Raw genomic sequence first — 12159 nt, 5'->3', positions numbered from 1 at the left:
TTGGGATGAAGTATGAGGTTATCTAAACCCAGGTCCGCTTGAGAAAAGGTACAACAGACCCAGAAACAGCCTGGTATTCCTTTATAACTTACAAAACTTTGTCAGTATTCGGGACACGCTTTCTACAAGTGATGCTGAGTCTTTTTGGCATCCCTAAAAGTTACATTTTCACAATTGTGTATTATTTATTGTGTTTATTATAATTATATAATAATGTATAATAATCATTTTTACTTATCATAAATTATTCCTCAATTTTGAGAGCTTAATACATGTGGAAATCTGCTCTACTACGTTCGAATTTTTATTCTTTGAAATACTAGTAATAATATTGGCTAAATCAAACGGGGTTCGGGGTTACTAGGTTTGGAGGTCTCTCAAATACCGAAAGCATCCAGCGAGGACCTTTTTTTAAACATCTGTTTCCCAGGCATATAATCTCAAAATATCTTCCCTAGAAAATTTGATCTGTTTCCACAACTTTCAGAATTGAAATTTTGATCTGTTCTCCTAATCTTATAAGGAATAGGATATCTTTTTCTGCTCCTGAACATTTTCATCTGTTTCCCTTGCTTTTTGTCTTTGTGATTGATATCTGTTTCTCCCCAGAAAGTTCAATCTGTTTCCAATGCAATATCATCTTTTTTGAAACAGATATCTGTTTCCAATTTATTATGTCATCTCCTACACAGTCCTAGAAATATTGATCTGTTTCTCTCTGATAACGTCATCAGCTGGAGCGGGGAAACAGATAGTTTTAAGGAAAAGGTCTCTCCTAGAAAGTCGGATCTGTTTCCTCATTTTTCAAAAAAAGCTCCCTCCTGGAAAAGGGAAACAGATATTTCGGGGAAATGGGCTCGTTGGCTGCTTCTGAAATACCGACCCTTACAGAGACCAAATTTTAATGAAAGAGTGACCCTATTGGAGAGACGTCAGAAATTGTCAAAAAATAAAGTGTTCACTTACTTTTGAGATAGACTTTGGTAACGATTTCTTAGAGGTTTTATTCCAGACTCAGCATTGTTCTTAGGTTGTTCTTTTTTTGGCATTTTATTTGGGCCTCGTTGCTATTTGCGGCTCTTGTTTTTAGGTGATATCCGGTTTTTCTTCTACCCGGTAAAGGTAAAAGGGGGCGGGTGGTCAAAGGTAAGTCAGTCGCCGTTAACAGAAAGACAACTCCCACGATGAGGTCGTATTACAGTAATGAAACCTTAAAATTACAGCATGTTATGTTACAGTTATAGCTGTAGTAGTATGTCTTTGTTGAAACCCACTGAATTGATCGCTCTTTGGCTTTAAAGCTTTTTTGTAGGTTCTGATTTTTCTTTTCTAGTAAGTATATATTATTTTGTGTCTTATTTTGTCATATAGCAACTTTAAAAGAAAACATCTTTATAAAGCGTTTTGAATAGACTCTAATCAAGATTTCGAGTTGAATCAAGTTCAGTCAAGTTGAATAATTTAAAACGGAGTTTTAAAATAAGAAGAGCCTTTTTTAAAAAGCCAGACAATCTCAATCGCACGGAATCGACGATCTAACCAATTGAACGCAATCGACCGATTGAAATTCGATTGTCGAACGCAATCGAATCTCAATCGAACGTCAAAATTCTGGGTAATATTCAATTGGTTTGATTGTTGTTCGACTGGTTCGATATCGTCGATTCCGTTCGATTGAGATCGTCTGGCTTTATTCTTGCAGCTTCCCAACATCCAAGCTCTCAAACATCACAAGCCGAATGAAATTACTTCCCGTATAAATTATGCGATGAACAATCCGGGGGTCAATGAATCGACGATCGAACGCAATCGAACATCAATCGAACGCAATCGAATATCAATATATCAATCGAATCTGAAAATTGCGGTAATATTCAATTGAGATTCGATTGCGTTTGACAATCGAATTTCAATCGGTCGATTGGTTCGTTTGTTGTGCGACTGGTTCGATCGTCGATTCCGTTCGATTGAGATCGTCTGGCTTTATTCTTGCAGCTTCCCAACATCCAAGCTCTCAAACATCACAAGCCGGGAGATTTTCAGTCTCTTATTTAAGAGAACGTTACCTAAACTAGGAGAATTCTGCACGTTTCACAAGTTTACTTCAGAGCAGACTATTTGCGCAATGTGAAAATAAGATCACGTGAAAGATCACGTTTCCGTGATTCCGATGACCCAAAAACCAAAATAAAATACCTTTTCATTCTTTTTCAAACTTCGAAAAACCATAAATAGCCTCATTTGCATGTGTTGACGTAAATTTTTAATAATGAAGAAACACCCTCGACCTTCGAAACGCGTTTTTTCTCAAACTCCCTTATTTAGGAGAGACAAGAGCGACTCACTTTCGACAACCCTTCCGCGTTTTGACCGCGCTTAAACGCGTTTCTTAAATATGGCCCGATCTATATTATTACTTTTCACGAAATTCTCATGATGTAGATCGGCCTTTAGATTGATAGACCCTAACCATCCTAGGTCCACGAAACAAAAGCAGAACTCAACCAAATTTTGCTAGAAGGGAGAAAAAAACGTACTGAGTCGATCTATGAAGTTCAAAACTTGCGCAAAATGATGAGAAGGCCAAAAATTAGCGAAGAAAGAAAAGTCTCCTAGTTAAGAGAAAGAAATCTCCTATATAAGAGACCTTCTCTTAAATAGAGTATATCTCTTATTTAGGGCATAATCCTCGACTGGATCATCGATTCCGTTCGATTGAGATCGTCTGGAAAAAGACGACCCACGACATGGCCCGAACATGTTCAGGCCTGTTCGGACCATGCTCGGGCCACAAAAAAGTATTATTGAATCGACCCGAACATTTTGTTCGGACCATGTTCGGGCCATGAATAGTAAAATTTTATTTTATTTACCTTTCCTGGTTTATCATCATCCATTGTTAAATATTTTCATTAGACAAATTCAAAGTTCCAAATACCAGTTTGATTCACAAAGTTGTATAACAGTACAAAAAACGATCCAGAAAAATTCTCCTTCGAATAGGAGAAGACGACGAGAAAAGGGAACGGGATAAAGAATAAAAAGAAGACCATATTATGTAACATTCAAATCATTCTTTTTAATAATTTTCCTAACTTAATTGGAAAATAGATGATTAACTTTTATATTTGAACAATATATATTTGAATAAAGATGAAGATTTTTAAATTTGTTTGCTAAAATAAGGAATTTAAAATATAAATATTGGGTCCTGAAATTACACGCGCGATCGTAGCAAGTTTTCGAAAATCTGGCCCGACAGAACATGGTCCGAAACTACGCGGGCCATTTTTAAAAAGTATTAATCAAGAGGCCCGAACATGTTCGGGCCATGCTGTTGGTCGTTTAAAAAGAATAATGAGAACAAAAGTTTAGCTATACAAGCAGAGCAGCTATCTAGTGGCACCACCAATAGACCTTTTCGCCTTTCCATCTGCCAGTGTAGACCTAAAGCTCTAAACCAGCATCTAATAACATGAAAACCAGAATATGATTCTTCAATGGGAATCAAAACTATAAAGTGCACTTACAAACATCAATTTGTCAGATCTACAGTTAGGAACATTTGGCGAGTTCCTGTACGCAGCCGCAATCAAAAATTATCCAGCGCATTTTTTATCTTCTTACCTTCTTCATCTTCAATGAAGAACTCAAAGTTTACTGAAAGTAAGCACATAAGATATTCTTATAATTAATGATATTCATTTAAACACGCTTCGTTATGCGCTGCGGTAGAGTGCATGACGTAACTCGCGCGGCAACTAACTCTCCTTCTGTTGGGAGCTCATATTGGGCGTTTTGGCGTTACCACCCTCGACGCAGCGAGCGCCTTTGTCTTTCCGCAACTCTTTCCACCATTTTAGATGGCCTTAACAATAGATCCAAAAGGGCGCCATAATCTTGGAAGATAATTTGTTTTGATCTCCGGCTTTGGGAAGTAGCAATGTTTTTGGTTGTTTTCGATGGAAAATGGTAAGAAACTTAAGTTTACAAGTGTCATTTAGTTTTTGCTGGCTTATAGAATGGCAGGATCCTGGATGGTTTCCCTAACTGATCTAACAAAATTAATAACCGCACTGTCATCATTGACAATAAAACAAACAATTTTCTGTCAATTTCTGTCAACATTCCAACAACTTCCATCGAAATGATCTATCACAGCTCAGTCTACCATTTTTAGCGCGGTCCGAGGATTGAGCCGAGAACTCTCTGCGAACTCCTGCGCGGATGAAAAACTTCAATCTGTCAATCATTTTCTCAAGCGAAGAGTATGCGAAGCGATTCTAGCTTTATGATAGTGCTGCGGGTCATCAATGGATAGTATTCAATTATCATTATCCCTTTATTTTCATTCCTAGAACTTTTGCAAAAAAAAGGAAAAATAGAATTAAGTTGTATTTTTTACTGCACTATTCACATACTGAATTTGAAAGATCTTCTATGTGGCGTTTTTTTGCAAACTTCAAAAAACTGATTTTTGTCCTGTCTTTGCGGGACTTTGGCTTAAGTGCTTGAGTGCAGCATAGGGTACAAAGTCCAAACATGCGTTTCCCGTAATTTTTGTGTGAAGAGTTAGGTCTACACTGTCTGCCATATTGAATTTTATGCAAAGATTATGGTGGCCAAATTGCCGTGATGAGACTGCATTTAAAATATGCAAAAAGAAAGCATTAACTTATATACATGCATAATAATTGGCATTTCATATAAAGTGACAAAGTGTACTGTCAACTCACAACTGCTCTAAAACCCAGACGTAATTAATCGAACCAATCGAACGGTATTTTTAATCGAACTTTGTCGAACTTAATCGAAATTTGTTGGCCGATTAATGTTCGACTAAGTTCGGTTGTCGAACTTTAATCAAATACTCACAAATTTCTCAAAATACAAAGTTCGATTACAGTAAGTTAAATTACTGAAATCGAACTTATAATGGAACTTTTTTTAAAGAGACCTTGACAGTTCGCTAATCGAACAAAAATTTGAGAAAACCCGAGCAACTAATTCGATCGCACTTTTTGCCGGCCTTTGACGACACTTTGAGGAACTTTGAAGCACCCCCGCTGGTGCAGGCGTGTACCCTCACACCCTCCCTGCCCTGACCAGTGGGCACCGATCAAACTCCCCGGAACCCAGGCCGGGACCCCCAGGGGCCGTCCACGGTGGTACCCAAAGGAGGTCATTCTTCCCAATTTTCGCCAACTTTGACAACAAATTTGTTTTGATAACTCCACCAAGTTTATCATTCATACTTTCTGTGTCATAACATGTCACTGTACTGATAGCACGCCCTTTTGCTTTTTAACTTTTTTGTTTTCATTCAAAATGACTGGACGCTGATTGGAGAATTAGAGAACGCCCACTACCTAACTGATGGGATTAATAAATACCAAATGTGTAACTTGTCACGCGAATTGTACTTGGTAGCTTGTTCCAGCAGATTGGTACACACCTGTAGTACCTGGTGTGTAAAAAAAATGCGCCTATTTTTCGATTTTTGGCGTACAAATTTCTATTGAACAAAGACAAATGAAATTTTTAGGGAAGATTTAGGATTTAATTTTTTACTTGGTGAAAATTATACATTTGTATGTTAATTTAAAGTGCCAACCAAGCCATTTTTTTAACGTCAATTGCGACGACAAAAAAATACTTTCAAATCATCAATGGTGCAGAAATGAACCGATGTTATTACCTTTTTTCCTCCAAAACCTTAGGTTTTCAGTTTAACTGTTTTGCAAAATGTTAAAGAAGCAGAACAGCTTGTATAATATAACATGATCAATTAAATAATGGAAATGAAACGAATTGATGAAAATTTGTTTTGCTATGAAATGCTTTACATTGCCTTGAACACCCTTGAGAAGTTACGATAACACTGCGAAAAGATTCCCAAAACCCCTTTAATTTGAAAACAAGATAAGTTTGACATTAAAAATTTTTGGTTTAGTAGGAATATTCCCTTCTACATCTAGCTTAAACTTCAATTTCACTTTAAAACGGTTTTTACAGCTGATAGGAAAGCTAGCAAATGATAGCAAATGTTTGGAAATAAAACGTACAATACTCACAAAAAAATTCAAGCTGTTCAACTGAATAGAAAAATGTACGTCATAGATTGTAAAATAGGGGCGTTTTTTTGACACACCCGGTAAAAGGATTTGGTTTGTGTGGTCCGTTGAAGCCGTCATTCGCAAAGTTTGGTGAGAGTTTGTGAGCGTGTCTTCGGTTTGGCGGGGCATTTTCGACTAGTCAGTTTGTCACTAAAAAAATAATTAGCATACTTTCCATGAAAATATCCAAATCAAAACAACATTTTGCATGCAAGGAATTTTTTATTAGGCCTTTTTACTGTGAATCGAAGATAATAAAAAGAACCCGATTTCGTTTTTGATTTAATGTTACCGCCTTACCGCTAACAACTCTGCCCAGACAACTTGGCGGTCGAATTGAAAATAATGAGTCTTATGTGCACATGGTCTCTTGGCGTCTAGAGCATGTCCTAACAATAAGTAATAGGGACTGGGAAACCAGGTCCTAAGTGTGCAGGAATACAAGAATACAGACATCTAGTCATAAAATCTGTCATATATACTATCTTCGCTTTCTGATTTAAGTGATGGCGCTGCGATAGTTTTACTCTACTTTTTCCCCCATCAGAATTCTTAAAGGCAAAAAGTAGTTAAAGCTCCAGCTTCTAGACTAACAGACATTAGACTACTAAAAACTAATATTTTAGGGTCAAGACATTGTTTGGCAGCTTTTTCAGGTCAGGTCAAGGGGCAAATAAATCTTTAAAGGATTCATACTTTGGAGCAGTCGAGCCACAATTGTAAATATCCACTTTCTAATGTAGTACTAGTAACTAATAAGAGAAAGATATAAATTGTATGTCCTGGTTGTTACGAGGTGCAATGGCTGTTCCAACAGTACTTCCTACAGCAAAACATACTGCCACTGTAAGTAAATTTTCTGTATCTAATTTTTGGTATCTAATGAGAACATCCTTGCAATTCAAAATTCAACCTGATAAAAGTAAAAGAAATATCTAGGCTTTGAGCCAAGTTAAGTTTCTTATAAAAAGAAAACGTGTATATCATAATAAAAACCCATTTTCCTTCAAAAATACAGGAACTGAGTTTTCTCTGAATATAAAAGAATATTTTCCTTTGAAAATACGGATGAATAGAAATATTTTAGGAAATTGCCTCTGAACAAGACAAATAGTAAATCACTAAGGGTCATTACTGGGTAAATTGAAATCATTGTTTTTATTGTAAACAGTTTTTACACTATGCTTTTATTTTTGATGAGAGTTGGTTTCTATGATTTATAAAAGTTTCAATATTTTTCAGGTAATCTTTCTGCATGGATTGGGTGATACAGGGTAAGCCATGCGATTCTTAAGAAGTTTTAGCTACAGTCTAGGATAAATGTGAAATGTTGAGGTTTCATGAATTATGTGTTACAAAATTTAGAATTGCAGGCGATTCATTATCATTGGCATTTTATTTCTTTTCAGTCATGGTTGGCTTGCAGGGTTAGATGAAATAAAACTCCCCTATGTCAAGTATATCTGTCCAAATGCGTAAGATGACTTTTTTTTTAATATTTTGTTATTTTTACAGACATTTCCTTAAAAGGTGGAATTTTAGCCACATGACTGCACCTGATAGTAATTTTCACATCCAAAAATGAAAATAAGAGGCATCCAGTGCTAATCTCCTCATCAATACAAAAAGGAGATTAGGCATTGTGACGAGGTTGGTTGTCTTCCACAAGATTAAATATGAATGAAAATTTGAAAAGCTTTTTCTGCAAAATATTGTAAACAAAGCTCCAAATAATGTTAAAAACTGTTTTTTAAATGTCAGTTAGGCTTCAAAGAAGTGCTAAAATGATGCTTATTTCAACATTCAACGTGTAAAGTTTGGTCAAATCTTTTGATATAAAACAATAGCACCCAAAATTCTGCGAAACGAGCTTAATTGTAAAATGTAATCCCCGCAAGATTTTATCCTATCAAAGAAGTCTGAGTTTTTTTAATATATTTTATTTGAAATCGAAAAAAGAATTTTCTTTTTCCATATTTAGACCCATCAACAAAGTTTCACTGAATTTTGGAATGCAAATGCCATCATGGTAAGAGCTGTCATGCATGGGAACTGTCCAGATATCTGGTAAAAGTGGAACATCAGAAGTTTTTAAACGACCATTAAGGTCTCATTAAAAAATTCAGATTTTATTTAGATAGAGAAAGTGCAATGTTTGCTTTTCATTTCTTTACAGTTTTTCTTCAGTAAACTCTCGTCCCTTTGTTTTTCCAATTAAAAAAATCTGTTTTAATTTGACTTCTAGGTTTGATATCAAAAGTTTGGATTTCAAAGGGGAAGAAGATGAGCCAGGGCTAAAGAAATCTACTGATATAGGTGGGCAATCGAAAATACAATTGAATGTAAATAAAAAATGTTAAAAGATGTTAAAAAGTTACCAGCTATAGATTGAAATGCCTTGCTTCACCTTCCCATATTACTTAAAATCTGCGTCATGGCTGAAAAATGAAAATCGATGGAAACGTCATGTATTTATAAGCGAAATTAGTTCCTTCTTTACCTCAATATCCAAGAAGGGTGACTAACTTGCGCTATATTTTCTTTCAGTGCTCACTTTAATCAATGAAGAAATGAAGAGTGGAATTTCAAGTGATCGAATCATAGTTGGTAAGAACTCCATTCCTAACGAGATTAAGTTTATTGCGGAATTTTCTAGCGATTTTCCATGGCCATCTAATAGATTTTATCGGAATTTTTGATTGTTTCGGGAGTATTACAGTAGAAATCTCTTAGGAATTTCTCGAGGGAATTCTATTGTAATTCTCCCGAAACGATCCCACAATGCATCGCTTTTTTAGAAAAATCAAATACTCCAATAAGATCCTTCTTTGATTTGAAACCTTTTTCGAAAATTTACTACCAAACAGAAGAAAAAAAATGAAGAACAATTAAGGTCTTTTTGACGTTTGGTTGAGCTGTTCAAACCACGTGTTTTATCATTTTTATTTGCACGAAACTTTCTCCAAATTTTATTTAAAGGTGGATTCAGTCAAGGAGGATCGGTAGCCTTTCATACATTACAAACATCAGAACATAAACTGGCAGGATGCATTGGTCTTAGCACCTGGATGTCTATGCATGATAAATTTGAAAAGGTTAATGGGTTTTTTCAGTAAGATTATTAAAAAGGAATTTCGCTGCTGAAATTCTCTGAAAAAATAAGGAATATCCAGGCTATGAGCTAACTTAAGGTTCTTATCAAAAGTGTATATCATAATAAAAACCCAATTTTCTTCAAAAATACAGGAACTGAAATACAAAAGAATATTTTCCTTTGAAAATTCGGATGCATAGAAATATTTTGGGAAATTGCCTCTGAACAGGACAAATAGCATATCACTAAGGCTCAGTGACTCTTACTATACAAAAGTATCTCAAATTGAACTTATTTTAAAATTAAACATGGACCAAATTTTTAGATCTTCAAATACCGTATCACTTTGCCCCCGGGTGTCTAAGAAGTGTCACTAGTCAAGATAAGAAATTTGTCAAAATTAGTTTAAATGTCGAAAAAATGCAATCGTTAACATATCTCTTTTTTTCCCGCGTTCATTCGACGAAGTTAGACGGTACTTTACTATTATTTTCAGATAACAAAACCGGTCAACAAAGATACACCTGTATTTCAAGGACACGGTAATATATTGTCAATAGTTTAGCATAGTCGGGGTACTTGACCAAAGCATATCAATTCTCGATATTTTATATCATCGTCAGTAATTATTTAGTTCTTAAACTCAACTAGAGTTTGGTTGGTGTTTTTTTTAATTGTACATCATTAAATGTCTTGTGTGTTAATGATTTTGTGCCAAGTTCTTGTGGTGTCATTCTAACTTCTTATCCCCCCATTCAATTCATTCTTCAGTAGCCGAGGGGGCTCGCATTTTATCAGACATTCAGAAAAAATTTGACTGATTTTCGAAATACCAAGAGAAAACCACTTGTTCTTGACACGAGTCAATCTCTTCTTCACCGTTTATCTTCTCGACTTTCTCGACCTTCTTATGTCCTCTCAGGAAACGCTGATCCGGTGGTGAAATATACGTACGGCCAAATGACGGAAGGTGTACTCAAGAAATATTATACAAAAACCAAATTTCAAACTTACGGCGGACTGGGGCATAGTTCTTCACCACAGGTCAGTATAAGATTCGATTCGAATACATTTGTACGTACTGAACGAAGAGCTTAATTTTGAGTTTTTTGACAGATTTAATAGATGGTTAAATATTTTCTCAAATCGTCCAACTCTTGTATGTCTTGTTGAGTTCATGTTAGATTATTGATTTTTTTGGTTTGTTTCTTTAGGAAATGAGCGACGTTCAAGACTTCATCGAAAAATGTTTACCCAAAATTTAAAGAATGATTTTTGCAATGACATTGTTACGCACGAACACACTTCAAACGGTGCTGCATGGCAGTATAGACTCTGTTTAAGACGGTTAAATTTAGCAACTGGAAATTCGAAATACAACTTGAACATACTGTATCTGCTTTCAAACAGATTTATGGAACTTTTCATTTCATCAGGGATAGATTTTGAAATATCAATTTTTCGTTTTAATTGAAATGGATGCAAATATCATTTCATTTTTTGTAAGATATATAAATTATACGAATCAATTTTTTGTTTGATATATGAACCTCTCGACGAATAGAGAATACTTTTACAATTAATTTCGCTTATTTTTTCTTCTATTTTAAAGCCTCAAAAAGTTTTGTCATATTTACTAAGTTTGGGCTGTTCCAGTAAGAATTGATGTAGGCTTTACCTACGGGCATAGCTGTCATAAGTAAAACATTGCCATGGTGGCCAGCGACCCTTGAAATCCTTAAAACCCTTTAATAGAAACCCTTGAATTTTTTTCTACCCTTAAAAATTTCCTTGAAACCCTTGAAAATATGATGATTTTTGGTAGACCCTTGAGCTTTGAATTTTTTTTTTGAAATTTAGAAACCTGGAAGAACTTTTCAAATGCAAAATTTTTGAAGTGAATAGCCTAATCTTCTTTATCTAGATATCATTTATACATTATAAGGTTTCAAGGTTTTTTGTGACATGGTATTGCCCTTTTTCTGTTCAGTAATTCTGTATTCGGGGAAAATCGTATGGTACTTTAATGGGATAAACTTTCGTGGGGACATAATTTCGCGGATGAAGAGTCCCCTGATTTTTCGCGTAATTTCGCGAATTAGGATTAAATCTAATTTTTCTAAAGTGATTCCAAATTTTGCAAAATCGGGGTGTCAAACAGAACTTCTCTCAATATTTTGATATGGTAGTGTTCGAAAATTCGAAGAATAACGAAGAGATTTTCTTCAAAGCGGGGTTTGAGTAGTCTGATTTGCGGGACGAAAAACCGACGATAGAAATTTAAAATTTTCGCGGATCGAAGAAGGATTTCAATTTTTCGCGGGTACTCTCGGGTACCTAATAGCCGGGGGTTTGGAATAAGCAGGGGGGGGGTTGGAAAAAATCTCAAAACTTAATAGGCGGGGGGGGGGTTGGAATAAAAATGTCCTGGGTGGAAAACTTTTGAAAAGGAGGCTAATACAGCAGAATTAGGACAAAAGAGGGAGCTTTCAAAAACATTTTCCCGCAAAAATCAATAAGCGGGGGGGTTGGAATAAGAATGTCCTGGGTGGAAAATTTTCGAAAAATTAATTAGCGGGGGGGACGGCTATTAGGTACCTGAGAGTACTTAATTTCGCGGATAAGGCCCTTCCAAATTTCCATTGGGACTTAATTTCCCGGATGACACCCGAAATCCGCAACCCCAACTAACAAAACTAACTGCTGGTTAGGGTGAATTGACTGAGATTCGTTCGATATTTACTTCATACTCTAAGGTATTTCGGCAAATTTCAACTCTTCCGAGAGTGTTTTACATGGATATTTAAAAAAAAACTCCTGTGGCACTTTAAACTGTTTTCAAATTTGGGGATACAGACAAAATGGTTTTCCCTGTTTCTGTTGCCATTCTAATATCAGAAAGGAAGATAATCTTAATAAGGAGCCTTGGCTCGCTGTTCTCAACGTCAG

The 12159-nt window shown here is 35.6% G+C and overlaps 1 protein-coding gene across 1 annotated transcript; it reads left to right on the top strand.

Moving 5' to 3' along the window:
• The first annotated feature begins 6863 nt into the window (after positions 1-6863).
• LOC136805807 (acyl-protein thioesterase 2-like) lies at positions 6864-10793 on the top strand. Its single transcript, XM_067062368.1, has 10 exons — positions 6864-6962; positions 7359-7390; positions 7526-7591; positions 8098-8145; positions 8362-8432; positions 8664-8723; positions 9096-9211; positions 9707-9752; positions 10133-10254; positions 10425-10793. The coding sequence occupies exons 1-10, from the start codon at positions 6894-6896 to the stop codon at positions 10473-10475; spliced, it is 681 nt and encodes a 226-aa protein (XP_066918469.1). The 5' UTR covers positions 6864-6893; the 3' UTR covers positions 10476-10793.
• The last annotated feature ends 1366 nt before the right edge of the window (positions 10794-12159 follow it).

Source organism: Clytia hemisphaerica, unplaced genomic scaffold (genome assembly GCF_902728285.1).
Source record: "Clytia hemisphaerica strain Z4C2 unplaced genomic scaffold, Clytia hemisphaerica genome assembly, whole genome shotgun sequence".
NCBI classification, from domain to species: domain Eukaryota; kingdom Metazoa; phylum Cnidaria; class Hydrozoa; order Leptothecata; family Clytiidae; genus Clytia; species Clytia hemisphaerica.
Note: the sequence above shows the minus strand (reverse complement) of the source record. Positions and strands in the feature narration are given on the sequence as shown.